This window comes from Ovis canadensis, chromosome 20 (genome assembly GCF_042477335.2).
Source record: "Ovis canadensis isolate MfBH-ARS-UI-01 breed Bighorn chromosome 20, ARS-UI_OviCan_v2, whole genome shotgun sequence".
In the NCBI taxonomy this organism is placed as follows: Eukaryota; Metazoa; Chordata; class Mammalia; order Artiodactyla; family Bovidae; genus Ovis; species Ovis canadensis.
The window spans coordinates 59,902,593-59,928,105 of NC_091264.1; the positions used below are offsets into that span (position 1 = coordinate 59,902,593).

General features: G+C 44.0%; 1 protein-coding gene across 1 annotated transcript in view; it reads left to right on the forward strand.

The window, feature by feature from the left end:
- MAK (male germ cell associated kinase) overlaps window positions 1–25,513 on the forward strand; it is a 49,543-nt gene that overhangs the window by 20,757 nt on the left and 3,273 nt on the right. Inside the window, exons 7-14 of the mRNA XM_069563079.1 lie at window positions 4,341–4,512; window positions 5,505–5,672; window positions 9,460–9,771; window positions 13,123–13,295; window positions 14,782–14,930; window positions 20,542–20,673; window positions 22,580–22,654; window positions 23,441–23,560. Coding sequence (XP_069419180.1) covers window positions 4,341–4,512; window positions 5,505–5,672; window positions 9,460–9,771; window positions 13,123–13,295; window positions 14,782–14,930; window positions 20,542–20,673; window positions 22,580–22,654; window positions 23,441–23,560 — 1,301 coding nt within the window. The remainder of the gene's footprint in view (window positions 1–4,340; window positions 4,513–5,504; window positions 5,673–9,459; window positions 9,772–13,122; window positions 13,296–14,781; window positions 14,931–20,541; window positions 20,674–22,579; window positions 22,655–23,440; window positions 23,561–25,513) is intronic.

The following is a 25,513-nucleotide window of genomic DNA, read 5'->3' on the forward strand; positions in this document are numbered from 1 at the left end:
CAGGGTCTTTTTCAGTGAGTCGGTTCTCCACATCAGCTGGCCAAAGTATTTATATTATACTCCAATGAAAGCAATTAAGAATATTTGAATATCAGATAGTGATACAGAGAAAAATTGTTACAGAGAAAAAATTATTACAGAGAAAAATTAAGTCTGGAAAGGGACATGGGGTTGGAGGCAGCACGGGAGGGGAAGGGCATGTTGCTGTTTTGTTTTTTTTTTTCTTTTGTTTTGAGTTTTTTGACCTCTTAGCTCCCTGATCGAACCTGCGTTGAAAGGCCTTGTCCTGCATTGTCCACCATCCCCTGCATTGGAAGGCAAAGTCTTAGCCGCTGGACCACCATGGAAGTCCCCGTGTTGCTGTTTTAAACAAAAGGTCTCAGTGATGCTGGAGTGCGGGGGTGGAGAGATGCCGGTGAGAGCTTTTCAGGCGGAGAAAATGCTGAGTGTAAATGCTGAGACCAGGCCTGGAGGCAGGAACGCTCTGCACAGAGCAGAATGAACACGCATGGCAAGAGCAGGAAACGAGGTTAGAGTGTTTGAGGGGTGGCCAGATCTCAGAGGTCCCTGTGGATCATGGTAAGGACGGGGGTGGCCTCCCCTGCGAGAACTGGGGAGACCCTTGAGGGGCTCTGAGCTGCCGGATTGGAAACAGGCAGAACTGGGAGAGCAGGGAGGAGACTGGGACAGAAGGTGGCAGAAAACAACTGGCTCTCGTGGCCGTGGAGGTGGTGAGAGGGACAGGACGCGGGGTGTGTCTCTAAGGCAGCGCAGACGTGGGGGATCAGACAAGGGAGTAAGGAAAGGAATCAGGCACTTCAGGGGCTTTTCCGTGAGCAGCCGGGAGGCTGGAGTGGGCCCTGATGGCGATGGTGCCACTGTGGAGCTCCGGGTTTGGGGGAGGCTGTTTTCAGGTGAGGGGTGCCCCTGAGATGCCATAGTAGGTGGCGCACCTGGGTTCAGGGGGCAGGGCTGGGCTAGAGACGTAAACTTGGGAGACCTCAGTGTTTAATATTACAGGGTTGCATGAGGTCACTAAGGGAGCGAGTGTGGTTAAAGAATGAATCAGTCTGAGGATGGAGCCGGGAAAGGGTGGCAGGATGTCCGGTTTGCTCAGGACAGTCTTGGCCGGGGCCTGTTATCGGTAGTTTCATTTAAGTGAGCTGGGCCACGTCTGATCCCCCGACATGCTATACTTCTTGCTTCTCCCCCGGTCTTAGCTGCTAACATGAGAGACAGTGAAGCAAGGTCACACTTTAACACACAGCTAATTAACAATGCCAGCTTTTTTTTTTTCTTAATTTTTTAAAAAATTTTAAACAATTTTAAAAAATGAGTGTCTTTAAACTGTCTTTGAAGAGAAAGATTAGTTACCTTATTTCTAATAATGGTTTGATTTTTTTCATCACAATCCATGGAATCAATGTGAAGCTTTAGGAAGGTCATTCTTTGAAAAGCAAAATGGCTGACATGACTGGGAATGCTACTTAATTTTAGTTAAAAAACTTTTGCATTAAAAATAGCATTCTTTTTGTAGTGATAAACCAAATACGAGTTTTAATGATGGTTAAAACAGTATTCCTACTAAATTTAGAAACCTAGAGAGCTGGAGGGTATTTGATGAAGATGCACATCTCTTTTGTAACTGCTTCCAAATAAGCTGCTAAATTGCATTCTAACAAAATAACAAGTTGCAGTTGTCAAAATATACACATTACACATACACACAGACAGAGCCTAACCAAACCACACATTTTCTTTGATGACGTTGAGGTTGACTTCAAAGACTACTGCAGCATGACTGTATTTTTCTCTTTGCTGTCATTTGAATCTTAGAATTGTTTGAACCTTTGAAAAACTACTTTGTAAGTCAATTTTAATAATTTACAGTAGTGCCTAGCTTTTTTGTACATAATCCCTTTATATTTTGGTTGCATTTTATTTCAAATCCCTTGGAAATCTTCCTTCAGAATTTTTGATAAATAGCGCCAAAAACTCATGCTTCTGAAGTTTATAGCAAACTGGAATTATTAAAAATGAGGCTTGCAAACCGGAAGATAATGATTTTTATCCCTACAAAAGCAAAAGAGGAACTGAACAGATTAAATGCTAAGAGCTCAAAGTATACTAGTTTTTATCTGTTTAAATGTATAGTTAGAAGTGGAAAATCTCTTCTTGCGGGGAAGAATCTTTTTAAGGAGCTTCTATTTTCAACTGGGTAAATTTAGATCCTGTACTGAAATGGAGTGAAATTGAGACTATTTGTTTTCAGTATATAAACCTGGCAAAACGTTTGAAATAATTTTGTCTCATAAAACTATCAAAACATAGTAACAGGTGTTGGCAAGGATGTGGAGGAATTGGAACCCTCATAGGTTGTTGGTAGGAGTGCAAAATGGTACAGAACAGTCCGGCAGTTCCCCAGTGGATAAACATATAGGTGTATACCCAAGAGAAGTGAAAACATATGGCCACACAAGAACTTGTGACTGTTCATAACAACATTATTTGTAACAGCCCAAAAGTAGAAACAACCGATGAACAGATAACAAAATGTGGTGTAGCCATACAGTGGAATATTGTTGTTGTCCAGTCACTCATGTCTAACCCTGTGACCCCATGGACTGCAGCATGCCAGGCTTCCCTGTCCTTCACCATCTCCTGGAGCTTGCTCAAACTCATGTCCATCGAGTCGGTGATTCCATCCAACCATCTCATCCTCTGTCATCCCCTTCTCCTCCTGCCTTCAATCTTTCCCAGCATCAGGGTCTTTTTCAGTGAGGCAGCTCTTCACATCAGGTGGCCAAAGTATTGGAGCTTCAGCTTCAACATCAGTCCTTCCAATGAATACCCAGGACTGATCTCCTTTAGGATGGACTGGTTGGATCTCCTTGCAGTCCAAGGGACTATCGAGAGTTTTCTCCAGCACCACAATTTGAAAGCATCAATTCTTTGGCACTCAACCTTCTTTATGATTCAAATCTGACATCCACACATGACTACTGGAAAAATCATAGCTTTGACTATACAGATATTTGTTGGCAAAGTAATGTCTCTGCTTTTTAGTACACTGTCTAGGTTTGTCATAGCTTTTCTTCCAAGGAGCAAGCGTCTTTTAATTTTGGGGCTGCAGTCACTGTTCGCAGTGATTTTGGAGCCCAAGAAAATAAAATTTGTCAGTGCTTCTCCTTTTTCCCCATCTATTTGCTATGAAGTGATGGGACCAGATGCCATGATCTTAGTTTTTTGAATGTTGAGTTTTAAGCCAGCTTTTTCACTCTCCTCTTTCACTTTCATTAAGAGGCTCTTCAGCTCCTCTTCACTTTCTGCCATTAGTGGTATCATCTGCATATCTAGGGTTGTTGATATTTCTCCCAGCAATCTTGATTCCAGCTTGTGGAGAAAGAAGTTCTGATACATTCTACAACATGGATAAACCTTGAAAACATGTTCAGTGAAAGAAGCTGGTCACAAAAGACCAGACAGTGTATGGTCCCATTGATGTGAAGTGACGGAACAGGCAAATCAACAGATAGGTGGTAGACTAGAGATGCTGGACCCAGGGCGGTTGGAGTGATGTGGGGTTTCTTTGGGGGATAATGAAAATGTTCTCAAGTTGATTGTGATGATGGATACACAACTCTGTGAATATACTATATTATCAATTAAGGGAATTGAGTCAGTTGAGGAACTGCTGCTTTCAAACTGATAAGCAAAAAAAAAAAAAAAGGATAAATAAGCACAGGATATACTCAGTATCCCATGAGAAACCATAATGACTATGAGAAAGAATGTGTACACGTATAACTGAATCACTTTGCTATTCAGCAGACATTAACACAACATTGTAAATCACTATACTTGAATAAAATACACTTAAAACAAAAAAGAGGGGAAAAAAGCTCGCTACTCAGGGATAATCTTTGTTAATCTTTGTTAATCTTTTGTTTTCTGTCCTTCATATGAATGTATCAGGATGTAATGCATTGTAAAATTACATAGCTGTTCCCATTCAGGATATATCTACTTCCATTCAGAGCTTCCCCTCTTTCCTTAGCATATTATATAGCATTTTCACATCTGTTTGTTGGAGTTCCTATCTTAGGTCACTTGGACATTTCACTGATATTTGTCTCAAGCTCTGCTACGTGTTTGTGGTCAGGAAAAATCTGCTCCAGTAGAAACCCAACACACTGCGCAGAGGCCTGATACACAGAAAGGCATTTAACGCCCAGTCGTTGATTGAAATGCACAACCAAACAAAACGGGAGCCTGCTGTCCCTCCGTCTCGGAAATGACACCCCAAATGGCCTGTTCGATTTTGTGTTCTCTTTTCATAGGTATCGCGCTCCTGAGGTTTTATTAAGATCTTCAGCTTACAGCTCTCCCATCGACGTGTGGGCTGTCGGCAGTATAATGGCTGAACTGTATACATTAAGACCACTTTTCCCAGGGACAAGTGAGGTCGATGAAATCTTTAAAATTTGCCAGGTTTTAGGGACTCCTAAAAAAGTAAGTACTCTTGTCCCTAAGTTGTTATAACTTTTCATTATTTATAACCTTTGGCAAGCTAGCTAGTATTTGAATTTTTCAAATAGGCTTATGCTTTAACGGTTCATTTTCTTATAATCTTTTTTTTTTAATTGGGATGGAATGAGGATTGCAGAAGCTAGAATTCTATCAGGTTGTGGAAAAATGGTGCTTGCCTCCCTTGAAGAATATAAGGGAAGATTTTCTATATTTAGAGTTCTATATATTTAACTTTGAGCAAATGATCAGGTGATGGCTACAGAGACATCCTTGCTCAGAATCTTTCCTCCTTGTTCCGTGAATGTCCATTGGAATCAACTTATTAATACCGAGTGTCCTAGATTTTATATTCTCTTAACCTTTTCTTGTTTACTTTTATATACCTCTGCCACAGATATTTAATTTCTTGAAATGAGGACTTTTCAATTAACTATTGCACTCAGCTAGACTTCACTTTCTGAGCTGTACTTATTTTATTTAATAAGTTTAAATATATATAATTACACCTTACTTGGGTGTGTGCCTCATACTTAATATTAGACAAGTTAACGCAGCTATTAAAAGTTTAACAAAACTGTCATTTCCCAGCTGTGTGCAGTTTTTTATGTTGGAGGCAATGCATTAACATAAAATGAGGATCTTTGTAATATTATTCTCTTTGTAAATCACTTGTCCTTAGTTGTTCAAACTTACCTGGGTACCATCATCACCATCATCACCATCATCATTAACATTTTGAAATTTATAAAAGTGCCTTCTCATTTTCTCTCCTAACTCTTAATTCAGTGTTCTGTGTATACTGTTTGTACCACTGAGCTAGGTATGCCGTCAGATATTTCATTTTCACATTTATTGATGAGTCAACACATCATACATGGGTGATTTTTATATTGTTACTATGTTTGTTTTAATCTGATCACTAAAAACAATTTTCTTATTGCTGTCGCTCCCCAACTTATATATTCTTTCAACAGAGTGACTGGCCAGAAGGGTACCAGCTTGCATCCTCTATGAATTTCCGCTTTCCCCAGTGTGTTCCTATAAACCTAAAAACTCTTATTCCCAATGCCAGTAACGAAGCCATTCAGCTTATGACTGAAATGTTGAACTGGGACCCAAAGAAACGACCAACAGCAAGCCAGGTAAGACAAATCTCCTTGGTATAGCTTTTTTTTCTTTTTTTAATTTGAGGTTTTACTATATGGGGGGTATCTTCCTTTGCAAAGACAAGTCTATTTTCAACCAGAGTTTTACCAAGAGAATTTAGCCCTAAAACTTAAGGTACCCACTGTACCTAATGGATTAACTTCCAGGCGTGTAAGATTCTTGGAAGGATTGCAAAAAATAGCCACTCCTGTGATTTTCTGTGTTTTGTGGTTCAAATGAGGAACCCTACGGAGGTTGAGGCTGAAAGGAATCAATCTCTAATGATAAAAATTCAGGCATGGAACAAGCTAATTAGGAAGCAACTTGTCATGGGTGGTAAAACAGCATCTCTTCAGTTAGACAGCCTCGTAGAATTTCCGCTGCTCTCCTGCGGTTTAGAGGATTCCTGTTCCCTCCACGCAGCACGGTCATCCCTCCACGGGAATGGAGCCTCCTCTCTCCGGCTCCCACTGAGGGTAGCATGTGATACCCACCCTTGGCTTCTTTGTGACTTATATCTTCAGCACCTACAGAGGAATCGTGTCACGTGGTCTTAAAAACAGTACAGTTTTATCTGCAAATGGCGTAAATTAAAAAGTCGTTATGGGCTTTATGGTGTTCTTATTGTTATTTAACTATTCATTAAGTGTTGAAATAAACCAAATAATGGTTTGGCTTTTTAAAAATTTAATTTGGGAAAATATTTTCTAAAGATCAACTGGAAGAACAGATAGGAAAGAATAACCAAGACAGACTTGAATGAGAATAAGTAACTTGGGGGATGGTGGTAAGGGTAGACAGTTTGCCCTATCAAATATTAAAGTAATCTGTAACGGGACTTCCTGGCAGTCCAGTGGTTCAGATTCCACGTTTCCACCACAGGAAGGGGTACGAGTTCCATCCCTGGTTGGGGAACTAAGAGTCCCACATGCCTCACGGTGTGGCCAAAAAAATAAATTGTATTTATTACAAGAAAACCATAATCTGGTAAGTGATAGTCATTACAACAGTGAAGGTACTGGCATGTGTATGCTTAGTCACTCAGTCATGTCCGACTCTTTGCGACCCCACGGACTGTAGCCCACCAGGCTCCTCTGTCCATGGGGTTCTCCAGGCCAGAATACCGGAGTGGGCTGCCATTCCCTTCTCCAGGGGATCTTCCCGACCCAGGGATCCATCCTGGGTCTCTGGCATTGCAGGCAGATTCTTTCCCATCTGAGCCACCCTAGTACTCGTGTCCTTAACAGTAATACTATAATTAATTAATGACAATAACTAATACTGATTGAGCAGAGGCTTTATGTAAAATTTCTGGCAGTCCTCACAACAACTCTATTAGGTACACCAATTATCACTGCTTAAAAATAAACTGAGGAACTCAGACATTGCATAATTTGTGCAATGTTGTATAGTCAATAATTGGTGGAAGTGAGACAATTAAGTAAGGTAAATGGAAAAAGGCACAGTCACAAAATATTTTAATAGGGTCATTTTCTATTAGGAATTCTCATAGTTTAATATATTTTGAGCGGTAATAGGCTTTTCTGTTTTCATTTTTTATAAATATATGTGTATTTACAGACTTTAACAGCTTCTGCAACTGTAAGTATCTTATGCCAGAACCTTCACTGTTATAATTTCTATCACTTAGCAATTATTTTTTATAGTAAATACAATTTACTTATTTTTTTTTTGGCCACACCATATGTATGTATATGAAAGATAATGTAAATGAAAGACTAAAAAGAAATACTGAAAAGAAAAGCATCAAAATGTGAGCAGTAGTTTTCTCTTTGGTGTTGACTTTAGAGATAATTTTAATTTCTTCTTGAGAACTTTCTATACATTCCTTATTGTATGCAATCAGTATTCCCTCAACAAACAGGAAAAAATGTTATTATTTTTTAAAGATTTCCTGTTTCTTTAAGGATGGTAGCTGGTATCTTAAAGGGGGAAAGTTACAGATGAAGCCTTGACATTGCAAAACACACTCTTATAAATGTGTACATTCTTGCCTGAGGAATACTGACATGCTAATTAATGGGACTACTTGATTCAGAATTTGCCTCCTGGCTGCCAGGCACGGATGTATTTAATCATCTACAGTGGCTGAGTTCCACCAAGCAGTGTCTGCGTAATTAACACATGCATGAGGTGTGGTAAGGGACAGAATGAAGTTTCTAAGGGGAAAACTCAGAATAAAACGTCCCCCTACTTCTGCCAAACCATACCTCCCTGCCCTTAACCTCTTTCTTATTCACTGTTTCAGTGCCGGGCTTTTCAGTGGAAGCAGGGAGACATAGTTAGGGAGAGGTTAAGTTCTAGATGCTGCCTCTATTCCTTCAAACTCTGCCCTTGCACATCTAAGAAGTTTACTGTGGGTCATGGCTCTGCCTCCACATGGCGGGTGGGGACTGGCTGAGGGCAGGAGGTGCAGGAGAACTGGACTTGGTTATCTTAAGGAGCCACCCTCCAGCAACACACACACACACACACACACACACACACACACACACACACTAGAACTGGGAACTTCCCTCCCCATCCAGACATGTAATACTGACAAAGATCTATATGCTCAGCTGAGCTGCAGAGAAACCTTCAGACAGCCTCCGGACCAACTGTCATCAACCCCGGCGTAATTAAGTCACTCAGTCGTGTCCGACTCTTTGTGACCCCAGGCTCCCCTGTCCTTCACCAACTCCCAGAGCTTGCTCAAACTCATGTCTATAGACTCGGTGATGCCATTCAACCATCTCATCCTCTGTCGTCCCCTTCTCCTCCCACCTTCAATGTTTCCCAGCATCAGGGTCTTTTCCGATGCTGGCTCTTCGCATCAGGTGGCCAAAGTACTCCTTGGTATTCCTGACATTTTTGACCCAATAATTCTTTGCTGAGGGGACGGGTAGGGGGCGGGCTGTCCTGTTCATTGTAGGATATTTAGCAGCATTTCTGCAGCATGCCTAGACACCAGGAGCACTTACCATCCCCTGAATTGTGACAATAAAAGATATCTCCTAAGGAGCAAAGTCTCCCCAGTTGAGAACCCCTGCTCAAGACTGTGTCACCCAATCAGCAGGTCCCCCCACCCAACTTCCACGTAATAGCAGCAGTTTGATGACTGATCCAATCAATGACCATTTTTACTAGTATTTTCTTTCTCGTTTTAACTAGTATTTTTATATTCTATCCCCTAAGTAATCTTCTCTTTGCTGGTATATTGTTAAAATAGGCTTTAACACGTATGTGTTTGTTATTGTCTTTCTTAGAACTGTTTTTATTGCTAGCCAATATGGAGTTATAGTTAGAATAACCCTGAATTTTATATGATGTTAGAGTTTTTCCTTTAAAACAAACTACGTAGAAGGCTTTCTTAACTCATTTCTCTTAATGCCTTTATGGGGTCTAAACTATTATCGGTATCTACCATTCTGGTTTGAATGGTTTTCAAATTCAGCCAGTGTTACAAGCTAGATTTTGTTTTCATACGAAATCTTTAAAAGACCATTTGCTTTGACTATATGTGAAAATCACTGAATGTGAGTCTTATATTCTTCCTACTAACATGTACTTTTTCAATTTTTAAATGAAACTTAGTTCTCAAATTATTTTTTCCTGGGTATCTTTTTAAAGTCATCACATAAGGGAAAAGGTAGATGTTCTGTAAATCTTTGAAACTTACCCAGATGAGTGATACATGCCTAGCCCAACGCCGGATGGTAGTGTATGTGCAATAAATTTAGGAGAAACCATTTTTCATTTGTTACTTCCATGCTGCTACAGGCATTGAAACACCCATATTTTCAAGTTGGTCAAGTATTAGGCCCTCCCTCACATCATTTGGAATCGAAACAGCCTTTAAATAAGCTTGTGCAACCACTTGAACCAAAGCCATCTGCAGCGGATCCAGAACCTCAGCCTCTGCCGGACATAAACGACCAGGCTGCCGGACCTCCCCAGCAGCAGAACAGCCACCAGCCACTGCGGCCTATCCAGCCGCTGCAGAACGTGGGTGTCCAGCCAGCACCCAAACAGCACAGTCAGCAGAAAAGGCCGCCAACCCTCTTCCCAAGTATCGTCAAAAGCATGCCCACCGTAAGTAGCCCAGTATGACATTTTAGATGGTTTGGTTCCACGAGGATTTCCTTTCTAGGCATTCTCTCAGTGTCAGGGAAGATATAAAAGATGTTGGTCTGTTTCGTTTATCAGTACAGACCCAGAACCCAGAACAGTGTCTAACAGCGAAAGTGTGAGTCGCTCAGTCCTATCCCACTCTTTGTGACCCCATAGACTGTAGCCCTCCAGGCTCTCTGTCCATGGGATTTTCCAGGCAAGAATACTGCAGTGGGTAGCCATCCCCTTCTCCAGAGGATCTTCCCGATCCAGGGATCAAACCCCAGGTCTCCTGCATTGCAGGCAGATAGATCCTTTACCGTCTGAGCCACAGAGAAGCTGTCTGGCACATAGTAAATTCTCAACAAATATCTATTGAATGAATAAATAAATAAATGTCCACACTGATTTTGAACCACCCTGAGGGTCTTAAGGAGTCCACATTACCTTTTGGACAATTCTGACTACTAGAAAGTTCTTCCTCATAGTGAACTAAAATCTGGTTTCAAAAAAAAATTTTTTTTTAATGTGGGCCATTTTTTAAAGTCTTTATTGAATTTGTTAAAGTATTATTTCTGTTTTCTGTTTTGGTCGGGAGACATGTGGAATCTTAGCTCCCAGACCAGGGATCAAACCCGCAGCCCCTGCATTTGAAGGCAGATTTTTAACCACCAGGCTACCAGGGAAGTCCTTGGTTTCTGTAGCTTTTCAGAAAGGCAGCCTTCAGATACTGGAAAGTCACCTTACCTGCCACTTTCTCCAGGATAAACACACCCCCAGTTCCCTCTCAGGCTCTGCTGGGACGGCACTCACTGATAGCTGACTTCCCCCCTGAGTCCCCTCCCCATCCTTCATTCCCCTTCCCCAGAACTAATGGCAGATAGCAGGTAGGAAATACAGACTGGGTGAATCACCACCAAAGTTTCCAGAATGCTGTGTTCACTTATGCCATCAAGGGTTATCTTTTTTTTTCCTTGAAAGGCACATAAAATGGTGACTCATACCGGGAGGGAAAGAAAAGGAAATTCACATTCATAGCTACTCAGCGCCTTGCAACTATGCAGCCCCCTGTGTGCATTCCCAAAGTGACCTGAACTATTTACCGCCTTTCTTTCCTAGCGTGCTCTTTCTTTTAGTAACTGCTGTTAGAGTCTTTGCCCTCAGCTGGTACCAAACTTACTACTGTAGAGTTCGTAAAAATCCACCTGCTACTTTGTAAAAGTTATTAATACTTTCCCTTTTCCAATCTTCCCAGACATAAGACGACTAGATGTTACTGGCGTTGTTCAGCAGCTCCTAACATAAGAGTTCAACTGAAATAAGAGTCTCAGGCTCAGACAAGGATAACTTTGATTAACTCTGCCCATCTGAGGCTTTGGATCTCCTTGTTCTCCTTAGTCTGGAGCTCATTCTCTCTCAAACACCACTTTTTGTTCATCACCCATCACTATGGCACCGTCAGCTTCAAGCAATGGCATATCCACTCTTTAAGCATCTTCTTGCTTCAAATGCAGCTGAATTTGCTGACCTTACTTCCAAATTCCCAATTTTCAGTCACCTTGTGGATTTCTCAGTTTCCATGAGCCCCAGAACACCCACGTCAATCTGAATAAAACCGCCTCATTGTCTGCCCCAGCCTAGGTCTTCTTCCTCATTCCTTATTAACGGAGCCACCCCTCTGAGACAGCTGGGCTCACACTGTGAAGTCATGCCTGCCTCTCCTTCTCTGTGTCCTGTAGGATCACACTCGGTGACTTAAGACAGAACCTGACCCCTTGTGGCTTAAACCAGGAGGGGTGTTTTTCTCTGATAGCAAGAAGGTGGGTGGTGGGCCAGCCAGGGCTGGTGCCACTTGTAAAGGGCACCAGGCTGCCCTGTCTCCCCGTCCCCACCACCACGCTCAGCGGGAGGCTCCCGGTCCCACAGATGGCTGCTGCTCCCTGGGGTTGCGTCTGCCGTCCCCAAGGGGAAGAGTGAAACACACAGGAGCACGCCACCGGCAGAGCCTAATGCTGGTCCTCCTGGGATCCCCTCCCAACAGATGGGCACTTCATCTCACTGGCTAGGTCGTGTCCCCTGGGTACACAGAGCTGTGAGGGAGGACGGCATTCTTTTTTTTTTTTAGGTATTTAACATGGGCAGACTGCCACCCAGAAGAGAATCCTAGTAAGGAAACAGAGGAGGGTGGCTACTGAGGGGGCAACCAGCAGTGTCTGCCACACTCACCTTGACCTCTGTTCAGAGAGACACTGAGTCCAGACCTTTTATTCCTTGTTAACAGAAGCGTGTGCTTTCTCGAGCATTCCAGCCACGACAAATCCGCTGTCCTTGTCACTGCATGCCACTCTAGCTGCAAAGGCCTCCTCTCTGAGGAGCCTGACCTTTCCCAAAGGGGGCCTTTATCACATCACTTTTTTAGCGTTCTCCACGGCCCAGAGGACAGCTGCCACGTCTTAGGGATTCATGGAAGGCCCTGCATCACAGAGCACCCGTCTGTCTTTACAGCCTCGTCCTCCGACAGCGCAGCACATCCACTCCACTCGACTCCGTCTACCTTTTCTCCCCGGACACCCACTGACACTTCTCTGTTAAAAGAGACACACTTCATCCATTTCCTTCTCCAAACTGTAGAATAACAACAACAACAACAATACCTAACATACCTAATACAGTCACACTTACGTGCAAGAAAGTGAACGTCACTCAGTCGTGTCCAACTCTTTGTGACCCCATGGACTATACAGTCCATGGAATTCTCCAGGCCAGAATGCTGGAGTGGGTAGCCTTTCTTTTCTCCAGGGGATCTTCCCCACACCAGGGATCAAACCCAGGTCTCCCGTATTGCAGGGGGATTCTTAACCAGCTGAGCCACCAGGGAAGCCCATACGTGCAAGGGCCTCTGCTAAAAACTTTTGATATATTTTAGTATCAAATCCCAAAACACTAAGATATAAACACTGTATCCCCCTCTCCACCCCCGCCCCCACCACCGTTTAAGGGGAAGGAAACTAAGGCTTTGAAAAATTAGGTCATTTGCCCAAAAAGCCACCCACGGCAGTTTTCTAGATGACACGTCAACAAAGACTCAGCTCTGAACCTAAGTACTCAAGCCTCCCGCAACCCAGGTTCACAGAGATCTTTCTCAACATCCTATCACACGTTTTAACCTGCGCTGTCTCTGTCAGCATCTTAAAACACTGTGTACCTGTGTGTCTCCTTAACTCTGTGGAAAGCCCCTTGAGGACGGGGACAGGCAGCACCGAATGTGACAGCCTGCACACAGTAGGCCCTCGGCCCCCGATTAAAGACGGCGATGCTGCTTTCCCACCACAGAAGCCGGGCGGCGCCTTGGGCCACAAAGGCGCCCGGAGGCGCTGGGGCCAGGCCGTGTTCAAGGCTGGAGACGGCTGGGCAGACCTGGAGGACGGCGACTTTGGAGCCTCCCATTCCAAGAAGCCAAGCATGGGCTTGTCCAAGGAGACGAGGAGAAAGGAGTCTCCGTTTCGGTAAGGGATGTCTCATGTGAACCTATATTTTCAGCCCGCGTCAACTTGACTCTACTCATTAAGCGCAAATGAGTGTAGATGGCAAAAGGTAAGAAGTAGCTTGGTGGTGTTTTCTTCTCTCAAACCCAGATCTCTGCGCTTCCCTCTGGGGAAGTTTAGACCCCTGACTCCGCACAGGAACGAGTCTCAGGATCACTGGCTGAGGGTGTGGGGTGCGGGGTTATCACGTTCAGCGTTGAGTGTGCCCCTCTGAATTATGATCCACCATTATTGCCCTTTGAAGCCCACACACCTCTGCAAAAAGCCAAGCACAACCTATAAAGGTCACGGTTTCCTCTGCCGGTGGTGTTCAGAGTGGATCAGTTGCTTGCTGCTCTGAACATTTTTGCTTGTTTTCTGGACTTTTCTTGAAAGCTTGATATCTCTAGCAGTCTCTTTTTAAATTTTTAATTGGAAGATAATTACTGTACAATATCGTGATGGTTTCTGCCTGATATCAACATGAATACGTGTGTCCCCTCCCTCTTGAACCTCCAGTGGGCTGTTTCTCATGAAGGGTCTCCCTGTGTTCAGGGCCACCCCCAAAGCTGTGGCCAGTGGTTCAGAGAGGGCCAGTCACCCCAGTGTCCATCTCTCAGGGGGTCGAGTGGGTGAGTAGGGATCTCCCGGGGGTGAGCACGGAGGCCTGGGGTCAGACAGGTGACAAGAGCAGCCAGTGTGGCCAGGCCTCCGCAGAGGAGCAGGGAGAAGGTTGTGGTGAAGGGCCACACTCAGAGCAACAGGCAGCAAAAAACCCCCAAAATCACAGCCATCTCCTCTGGCAGCGATGGCCGCTGCTCGGAGAAAACGGCCTCTGCGCTAGTCAGGGCCAGGCCGGCACACCGAAGGCCTGCGTTCTGGCGCTGAACTGGGGCTGGGGAGGCGGACGCGGCAGGCAGCGTGGGTCCCTTCTCCTGGGACCCTGCATGTCTTGCAAACGCGTTATTTCCCTGCAGGGCATTAGGCTCGCCGGAAGTTTCGTCTGGGATCTCTCCTAGCCCTTCTTCCCACTGCAGCCCTCCTTAGCCCGGCCCAAAGCGTGTCCAAACACCCTCGTGGGGCCGCACCCCCGGAGTAGACAGGTGGACACGGCTGAGAGTCTCTCCCCTTTCAACACAACATCTTGCCACATCCTGAACCCACAGCTGCCGCAGGTGTAGACAAAAACAAAACAAAACAAAAAAACCGGAAAGGCACTGTGCACAGGGCGATTGCAGCTTAGTTCCAAAATCTTTGTGCTGCATGCTGTCCAGTATTGGGAATGATTTCTGTGCACTGCTGGGTCTCCGCTCAGCCGGAGTTGACACTCAGGGGTGTCTTATCGGCCAAAGGACGCTGATGGAAACCACTGGCAGGTCTGAAAAGGTGTGCAGAGGGTGGGGGAGCGCCAAGCGGCGTCACCTTGCTGTTCTTCACCCGGTGACATCCCTTCATGTTGACTTTCGAGGCTTCCAGAGTCGGTGCCCGCGGGCTCCAGCTACTCAACAAGGGAAAACAAGAGCTTACCTGCTGCTGTTACCCTGAAATCAGATTCGGAACTGTCAGCTGCTTCCACGGCCAAACAGTACTATTTGAAACAATCAAGATACCTTCCTGGTAAGTAGAGACCACAAATGTTTCCTGGTGGCAAAAAGCACGTTAGCAGGTCATGTTCCAGCGTCTCTGAGTCTTTGACGAAAGGGCGCCCGTAACCTGCTGTTGCAGCCTTCCGCTGGCCCAGCCTGTCACCAGGCACTGTTCTGGACCTTCTGCCTCTGTGAAATGGGCTCAAGAAACACCTGGGAGGCACAAATCAAGATGATGAGTGTGCTAGAGAAAACACCGCCCTCCCCACCAAAGCTGTGCCTTCAGTATATGCGAAACTTTATTCAGACAATTCTGCAGTTCCATTACAAGTTTTTTTTTTTTTTAAGAGATAGAATTTATATATGTTCCCTAAACAATCTGATGTGTGCTTTTAAAAGATCATCTAGCTGCTAGGTAGACCCCGCTTAGGGGCTCAAAAAGGGTCAGGGGACTGGTCGCGGGGCCGCTGCCCCTATCTGGGTAGAGAGGGCGATGACTTGTTCTGGGACTGAAGTCCTTAGGACCACAGTGAGAGGAGGGGGAATTAAGACCATAAGAAAGGGTGCACTTTGGAAAGGTGCAAAGGCCCCAGTCACTGTCAGTTTTGGTGTTGAAACCATGAGGAGGTTCTGTTCTGACTGCAAGAGCAGGGGTGTAACAAAGTTTTCAGAACACAGATTCCTGGGCGACATTTTTTTTTTTAATTGAATCAACCTCGCTGAAATAAAATCAGTGATTGTTATACATAGAAGTTCGCCCTCTGGTGGTGGGAAAGGCGATTGTAAAAGTTTTAGCAGAGGATAGTATCAGTGGCTCCGTCATCTCCGACTCTGCGACCCTGTGGACTGTAGCCCACCAGGCTCCTCTGTCCATGGGATTCTCCAGGAAAGAATACTGGAGTGGGTTGCCATTTCGTTCTCCAGGGGATCTTCCCGAACTGGGGAATCAAACCCGGGTCTCCTGTGTTACAGGCCGATTCTTTAGCGTCTGAGCCACCAGGGCAGAGGATAAATGGATCCCAAACACCCTTTTCCCAGTTCTGCTTGTTTCCTAATGTAGTCTTCAAGTTATTTCAGGGTATCTGAGACCCATCTGATTGTTTCCTTTTTAACCAGAAAGCTCTAACCAATTCTGCTTACTCTGGGTCAGAAGCATGGTTGTAAATTGAAGCCTAAGAAACACAGATAATCACGATGGTGTGATCACTCACCTAGAGCCAGACATCCTGGAATGTGAAGTCAAGTGGGCCTTAGGAAGCATCACTACGAACAAAGCTAGCGGAGGTGATGGAATTCCAGTTGAGCTATTTCAAATCCTAAAAGATGATGCTGTGAAAGTGCTGCACTCAATATGCCAGCAAATTTGGAAAACTCAGCAGTGGCCACAGGACTGGAAAAGGTCAGTTTTCATTCCAATCCCAAAGAAAGGCAATGCCAAAGAATGCTCAAACTACTGCACAATTGCACTCATCTTACACACCAGTAAAGTAATGCTCAAAATTCTCCAAGCCAGGCTTCAGCAATATGTGAACCAGATGTTCACACTGGTTTTATAAAAGGCAGAGGAACCAGAGATCAAATTGCCAACATCTGCTGGATCATGGACAAAGCAAGAGAGTTCCAGGAAAACATCAATTTCTGCTTTATTGACTATGCCAAAGCCTTTGACTGTGTGGATCACAATAAACTGTGGGAAATTCTGAGAGAGATGGGAATACCAGACCACCTGACTTGCCTCTTGAGAAACCTGTATGCAGGTCAGGAGGCAACAGTTAGAACTGGACATGGAACAACAGACTGGTTCCAAATAGGAAAAGGAGTACGTCAAGGCTGCATATTGTCACCCTGCTTATTTAACTTATATGCAGAGTACATCATGAGAAATGCTGGGCTGGAGGAAGCACAAGCTGGAATCAAGATTGCTGGGAGAAATATCAATAACCTCAGATATGGAGATGACACCACCCTTATGGCAGAAAGTGAAGAGGAACTAAAAAACCTCTTGATGAAAGTGAAAGAGGAGAGTGAAAAAGTTGGCTTAAAGCTCAACATTCAGAAAATGAAGATCATGGCATCCGGTCCCATCACTTCATGGGAAATAGATAGGGAAACAGTGGAAACAGTGTCAGACTTTATTTTTGGGGGGCTCCAAAATCACTGCAGATAGTGATTGCAGCCATGAAATTAAAAGATGCTTACTCCCTGGCAGGAAAGTTATGACCAACCTAGATAGCATATTCAAAAGCAGAGACATAACTTTGCCAACAAAGGTCCATCTAGCTGAAGCTATGGTTTTTCCAGTAGTCATGTATGGATGTGAGAGTTGGACTGTGAAGAAAGCTGAGCACTGAAGAATTGATGCTTTTGAACTGTGGTGTTGGAGAAGACTCTTGAGAGTCCCTTGGACTGCAAGGAGATCCAACCAGTCCATTCTGAAGGAGACTAGTCCTGGGTATTCATTGGAAGGACTGATGCTACAGCTAAAACTCCAATACTTTGGCCACCTCATGCGAAGAGTTGACTCATTGGAAAAGACCCTGATGCTGGGAGGGATTGGGGGCAGGAGGAGAAGGGGACAACGGAGGATGAGATGGCTGGATGGCATCACTGACTCGATGGACGTGAGTCTGAGTGAACTCCGGGAGTCGGTGAAGGACAGGGAGCCCTGGCATGCTGCAATTCATGGGGTCACAAAGAGTCAGACACGACTGAGCGACTGAACTGAATTGAAGAAACACTCAAAATTAAAATGCTACACCTGAGCCTTACTGTACCCTGTTCTGACACATTCTGTCTCAAAGACGGCCCCTCTAGAGCTGGGTGAGAATTGAAACTAGAATTGAGCTCTGCTCAGTCACTTGGACAAACCTTTATTGAGCACTTACTGTGAGCCAGCAGAGAACAGATACACAAAGAAGTGATCTTTGACATTCATTTATGGTCCATAGTTACTTGTTGAATATCTTCAGGAACAACAGAGAATATTACCTTTGGGCCCCGCCTTTTTTTTTTTCCCCAACCATAAAGCCAAGTATTAAGGTCTTATTAAGTATCAACCTTCAGGATGATGGGAGCTCCCGAAATGTGCCATATAATTTCAGGGCAGCATGACATTTATACTACAAGGACTGGCAGCTCTGTGACACTGGCCTTCAGGGAGAGAGACGCGAGAGTCTTAGTTACCGACCTGCTGCTGACTGGCTGTGTACTGGAGCGCGACTCTGAGGTTGGGTTTTGTTACTTACAGTGGGACTGTGGTCATCAGCTCACCCTGTAAGCCTTAGGTCCTTAATGATCTCAAGGTAGTTGTTGCCAATAGAGTGTATGGAGGGCATGCTAACCATCTCTGCAACGCCCTCTGGTCTCATTCCTGGTTCTGGCACTTTTGAAACCCGGCTCTGGTGGATCCTTCTCGAGTCTCATTATTACATACAGTCCTTCCTTCCCCCTGGAGAATCCAGTGTCCTGTGTCATTTCTGTGTGTGCCCCCTCCCAACTGTATTTTCAATTTCTTAGCAAGACACGAATTCTGGGATCTGCTGCCCACTCGCCCCTCGATCCAGCCCCATTCAGGCCACGTCCCGTTCCCCCCACCCCCCTCCGTCCTTGCGATTGGCCCCAGGTTCTTTCCCTTCCAGAAACACACCTCCCTACCCACTACCAAGTCCCCAGCTTGATTCACATTCAGCCTTAAAGTACCTTTTTAAAAGAAAGACTGGCTTAGTTGCTTTTGTGGTTTTTTTGCCCCCTCGGCATGAGATTCTTCTAAATAATCCCCACACTGCTAATTGCTTCTCTACAGATGTTGATGTCTCCCTTTTTATCAGAGTAGATTGTAAGCGGAGAAGGCAATGGCACCCTACTCCAGTACTCTTGCCTGAAAAATCTCATGGATGGAGGAGCCTGCTGGGCTGCAGTCCATGGGGTCGCTAAGAGTCAGACACAACTGAGCGACTTCACTTTCACCTTTCACTTTCATGCACTGGAGAACGAAATGGCAACCCACTCCAGTGTTCTCGCCTGGAGAACCCCAGGGATGGGGGTGCCTGGTGGGCTGCCGTCTATGGGGTCGCACAGAGTCGGACACGACTGAAGCGACGTAGCAGCAGCAGCAGCAGACTGTAAGAGCCACAAGGGCAGAGACGGGTGTGTTCTGTTCACCACTTTTCCCCAGTGCCACACACACTGCCTGGCACGTGGGAGGTGCTCAGTAAATATTTGCTAACTGACTTTGTAATTTCCTTTGAGGGGACGGATGATAGTAGAGTGATTTCTGCCTCTCTTTAATACCGTTCAGTTTAAGAAGGTGGTCTAGAAAAGCCTGTAAATTAATACATGCTTTAAAATTCTACATTTTGTCTATTTCCAAGAAAACAGAAATCTTTAAAAAGACAAAGAATTGAAGTAGTTACCTTCAATAGTGTAGTATGTATGTACTTTTAAGAACTGGGAGTATCGCAAAGCTAATTGTATTAAAATGACTATTCAGGGCCCATTCTTTGTTGAACTATAAAAAATGTTCACCTCGATAGATTTGTAGTTTTTCCCCCTGACCTGATACCTTCTTTGTGGGTAAATATTTAAAGATGTTTTTAACCTGAGTAATTGCTACTTGGTGCATCTTCTTCATTGTTGGGTAATTGCTTATTGTAGTTCTATTTGTAGGTATTTTATTAGAAACCAAAATCTGTAAGGAGCTACATCCTATAATAAAGGGAAATGATTTACCTGATGGAATGTATCCTTAGAGAACTGATGATAAGTAACCTTGAGGCTCAAGTCAGAACCACCAGGCGTGTTTCTGGCTTTAAAACAAGGGATATTATATGTCTCAGAAACATGAGACCTTGCCAAGAAGCTCAGTTTGTGACAAGCCAGAGCCTGTATCACCTGGGGACAGTTTCTGACTCACCACATTAGTGGTAGAAAACCCTACACGTATGACCCAGAGGCTTAGACAGTGTGATGTCTCTGGTGTCTCCTAAACTGAACCAAATTTATTTATCAGTAAAAAGACAATAAGTTCAGGAAGTGTTCAAATCTCTTTAAAACATATTAAACCGATACCCTCTGACCACTGGGCAACGAAGGCTGATTCCACCGTTCCCAGATTTTGGAAAATCATAAATAAATTGTTGAGATTTTACTGTATCTGACATGCAAATAAGCTTGCCAGATGAATCTTTACATGAACTTCCCAGCTTCTCAGTTCCCCTGGGTTCTTGGCCACATGTCTTTTTCCAGCTGAATCCAGCATGTTTTCCCAGCTTGAACCCAACCAAGAAGGGTCTGGCATAGATCGCACACTTGAAATGAGTGAGTGACATGGAAATGTCTTTTGGAAGAAGATTTTTGTGCCATCTCAGTTTTTACAAAACATTTAGCAGGAAATGTCCAATGTTGTTTATTATTTGCATTAAAAAAAACCAATTTACATTTCTAAAAGACACTGTGAGGATTCTAGGTTATTGTATTGAGGGTTAGGAAGGTGTCAGGGTCCATATAGCAAGTATTTGCTATCCTACAGCCAAAATTTATTTCCATTCCCCCAAGTTATTTCTAGTCTTAGTTTTAATGTTTATTTTCCCTTCAAGTTTACGATCACATTCTAACCTCTGAAATGACTGTTTTGTCTTTCTAAGGTGTAAACCCCAAGAACGTGTCCCTGGTTGCCAGTGGAAAGGATATGAACCCATATGTCTGGAACAACCAGTTGTTTCCTAAGTCACTGGGATCCTTGGGGGCAGAACTTGCTTTCAGAAGGAATAACGCAGGTAAAGAATGACTGCATCCAAAGTATGAATTTACGTTGTTCTCCTTCTGCAGATTTTTACTTTTAAATGTACTGTGGCTGCCTTCTTCCAACCAGGATGCCTTTGGGAGCAAAGGAGGATTTCCAGCTGGTCCTCAGCACGGAGAGTTTTCAGGAAATCACTTGCTAGATCTTAACTTCTCTGTGGGTCCTTTCCTAAAACAGATCTGCCTGAGCAGGGGTCTCTTTTCTCCTGTTTTACAAAAGAAAAGACTTGTCACCACTCTCACACCCACCACTCAAGTGTGAAAATATCTGGGGTGCCAGTCAAAGGGCTAATTTGATGTCTTGGTGTCAGTGTTGAGACAGTGAGTCCCTCTGATGACTGGGGGACAGATTCTTTTTAAGTCAAGTGGTTTCCAGTTCTTGTAAAAGAATGGAAGGTGAACCCGAGTTACAGCTGAATGATAATTAAAAATCATTCTTAAAACTAATACAGTATTGTATTAGCTCCACTGTACTCCAGCATAAAATTTTAAAAAATTTTAGATCATTTTCTATGAGATCACTGTGTGATATTTGATAACTCTGAACAGAGTTCAAAGACTATAGTCATAAAGCCGTAACTAAACACCTCTCATTTCCTACTATGCATTTATGAGATTTCTAGAGATTTCTTGTTACTTCCCACCTTAAAAAAAAATGAAGCTGAATTCTGATTTTAGCAATAAATAATATTTATTTGGGATTCCCTGGTGGCTCAGCAGTAAAGAATCCATCTGCAATGCAGGAGATGGGAGCTCAATCTCTGGGTTGGGAAGATCCCCTGGAGGAGAGCATGACAACCCACTCCAGTATTCTTGCCTGGGAGATCCGATGGCCAGAGGAGCCCGGCGGGCTATAGTCCATGGAGCCAGACATGACTGAGCATGCTGTATTTATTTATGGATACATGAACCACTTGTATAAGGTTCTATCTTTCTCATTAAGAGATGAATTTCAAAAGAAATTCAGCCTTTCATTTTTAATAATCAAGTTTTATAATATTCACCTTTTTGATTAATTATATACAATGAATCATTCTAACTAATACAGAAAAAAAGTATTTTAATATACTTATGGTTGGTTACGAGACCCTTTTTTAAAGTTTTAGTCTATACATATTTTTGACTGGTTAAAGACTTTTAAATCTAACATGTTTGGATAAAATGAGTTGACCTATGAATAAAAATAAAATTTTAGAGAGAAGAGAGATTCATGTGAAATTCTCTACCTGCCACAAAGGACTGCGGTCACATATTTCTTAAGTCAGTATTGGTGAGGGTAAAATCACTATGGTATTTAGATTCCATTGGTTGTATTTAAGAGAGAGATGTAATAGTTTATTTTTAAATGTCTATAATCACACTATGCCAGAAGGTACATCCTTTGGCATTGCTAAGACTTATGATGAAACATTTTAGATAGCAGCTGAAAGTGAGCTCTTTTTTAGAAAGGAAATGTAGGTGGCATTGGATCAAGAGGGTGAGGGGCACTGTTGTAGCAGCTGAGTTCTGAGTGCCTTCACACACTCTGGATAGCTCACAAGCTTTCTCCATGCTGTGGAGACTCAACTTATCCAGCTAACAGTGCTGAGATGTCCGACACTGCAGCACTGTGATTTGCTTCGTTTTTTCTCAGTTACTTAAAAATAGTATTCGGTGGGCCGACTGGTTGAATACAGTCGAACGACAGCCCCACAGCTCTGAGCCTCAGGGGAATAGATGATCGCCAGCAAATGAAAGCGGTGACTGCACAGAAAACATACTCTCCTTTTAAGGTTTCTCTATGGATCTTTTCACTAATCATGGAATCCATTTTTTCCTCTGCTTTTCCTGTTAACAGTCTCCTCCTTGTTCATTCTTTCCTTCTGTCTGCCTTCTCTTTAGAAGAAAGCATAATCAAACCCATTGAAAAGCTATCATGCAATGAAAGTTTCCCTGAAAAATTAGAGGACCCACAAGGTAATTTCTGGGCATGGTAGATGGGTACAGTGTATCCTTTGAATCTCCTGTCCAACGTGCCTCTCAACATCTATCCCAAACCTTGTCAGAAGAGGGCCCTGTGACGGCCAAGGGCACCTGCTTCCAGGGGTCAGATCAGGACTAGCAGAGACAGGAGCGTCCACACCGCGAGTGGCCTCCTTCTTCAGTCATTGGGCTTCTAAGCGCAACTTGCTCTCGAAAAAGCTCTATGCTTGTCTTCTTAAATTATGACAATCTATAGAAATCAAGCAAATCTGCTGGAAATAACAGAGTATTTTCACTGATAGCGATGGAGGGTGATGACGGCTGACACGTGGACGGCAGGTCCTGTGCTAAGCGCTCCGGATCCACCTCGCTCAGTCCGAACAACAACCCCTATGAGGACAGGTGCACTCGTCAGGGTGATTCCACAAGATGATGAAGTGCCCAGAGGGACGGGGGCTTCCTGGGAGGAAACCCACTCTCAGGTCACGAACTAGAGTCATACAAGCCCAGGGGCGTTCAGGGTGACCTTTTGGGTTCACGTTCGATCTTGATCACTTACTGTGAGAACTTGGCCAGGTCAGGCGTGGGTAACATGCCTCTAAGGGGGTTGTTATGCAGACTGATCGGGAGTGACTGCCTGTAAGCTCGTAGTACCTCGCATGAAATATAGAGGATGCCCTTCAAGTAGAAGTTAGCATTAGTAGTGGTTTAATCAAAGTTACTCTCCGGTGCTTTAAAGTATTAACCTTTTGACTCTGAAACTTTATGATACATCACTAGGAAATCTTGGAAGTTATGCTCCTTACAATCAGTCAGGATATATTCCTTCCTTTTTCAAAAAAGAAGTGGGGTCAGCTGGCCAGAGGATACACTTAGCACCACTTGGTGCAACAGCTTCAGGTAAGAACAACTTCAGATAACAGTTTTTGAGAATTCTGATGAGAACGGAGCGTCCAAAGACTGTAGTCGCTTTTCCTGAGTGAAGACTTCTAAATTAGTCTCATCTATTAACTACAGTTCTAATTGCTTTTGGCAAAATGTCCCGTTTTCCTTCCAAAGATATGGTTTGATGAGTCTAATGACAGGAGTCACTTACACAAGGATGTTGCCACTGAATTGTCCCAACGACCTCATCAGGCCCACCTTTTACAGATGAGGAAGCTGGCATTGTGAGAGGCTCACTTAAACGGCGGAGCTGGGACTGACCCTGTTCTTCTAAGTCCAGAGAGAGTGCTGTGCTGCACGATGAGATGTGAGAGGATGAATCTCTCAGAGCTCCCTGCCTGGTACCCGGCACTGAGCAAAATCGTGAGAGATGCTGAGGCTCCGCTACGTGTCAGTTAACGGGCGGCTCTTCTGCAGGTTCATCTTAGGTTTTAGAACTAAACCGCAGAACTCTCGCTGGCACTTGCCTTGCAGTATAGTAGGTGGTGAAGTCTCCTTCCCCACCCTCTGACGTAAGGACTAGTTAGGTCACTGCTCTGCAGTGGTATGGCATGCAACAGCCATGTTCAGGGGGATGCTCTTGAAACGGAGATGAGGATTCTGAACTTGGGTTGACAAGATTTGACCATGAATGTTGTCTACATTATTTCAATCTAAAATAGATATCCTGCCTGATTAAAGCACCTAAAATAAACACTGAGGCAGATAACTTCAAGCTTGATAAGGTACCAAGTTACAGTTTAATTTTTATGAGTTGACTTCAAAAGTCTTCTCCCAGCCAGGATCTTATATTAGAACTCCTGGTTAGAGTCACCAGTCTTTAAAGTTCACACTCTTGGAGTTAAAATTGTAAAAACCACTGGACTTTCATATTTTACGTCTTACCACAGTAGAAGTGCTTAAGGAGTATTCAGTTAACTTATCTGTAAAAAGAATTGCTTCAGGATTTCTCTGCTGGAACAAAATATTAAGTAATTTTATACAGCAATACTTTTTATAAAGCCTCAAATATTTTAAGCCGGCCTTAATCACGAGTCATTAGCCACAGCTTGCTAGCACTTTTTAATATGAAAACAGAAAATCATAATGTCTCAAAATTATTCTGAGTACCTGAGAAAGTAAAAGTGACTATTTTTGAACATATTTTTTATAAGAGATTGGAAGCCTTTATATATTATCCTGTCAGATCATTTTTTTTTTTAAGTAAAATGCTCTCTCGTAACTTTTCATCTCTTCCATTTACTCTGCTTATCAGATTTTCCTACAGATCGTGATAGGAGGAAAGGTAAAAAAAAGAAGTAAATATTAACCATTCTCAAGTGGTCAATGCAAATCCTTAGGAAAACACTGTTCTGGAAGAGATGTGTCTTCCAGCCCTCCCACTGGTGTGACAGTTTCCCACAAGAGAATAAAACCAGGTCATTACCGTATTTACTCGACTATTTCCCCATCTCTCGGCCTCCCTCTCTGCTCTAGTCCTCACCCTCGAGTCTGGAGAAGAAACATCAGATTAGCCGCCGCCTCCCTCGCCAGGTCGTCTCTCATCCCGAGCCCCCTTGTACCTCCCTGTCCGCTGCTCTGACAGCCACAGGGACTTGGAGCAGGGACCGCTTCAGACACCGCCTGCCCCGAGGCATGGAACTCACTGAATTCTCCCAGCGCCTCTGCGGCGCTCCACTGCCCAGAGGTTTTCTGTCTTGCTAATAGTTACGGGTCACGTTCTTAACTAGAGGCGAACACCTTTTCCTTTAGCCAACAAGGAACTCCTCGTTTTCCGGCAAGAGGTTAAACGCCCCTAAGAGGATTCGTGCAGGTTTTAAAACAAACGCACAGCCAGTGTCCGCGGGCTCTCAGCTCCGCTCTAGGGGTGGTGCAGGGTGGGCTACCAGGTTCTTCACCCCTGGGGGG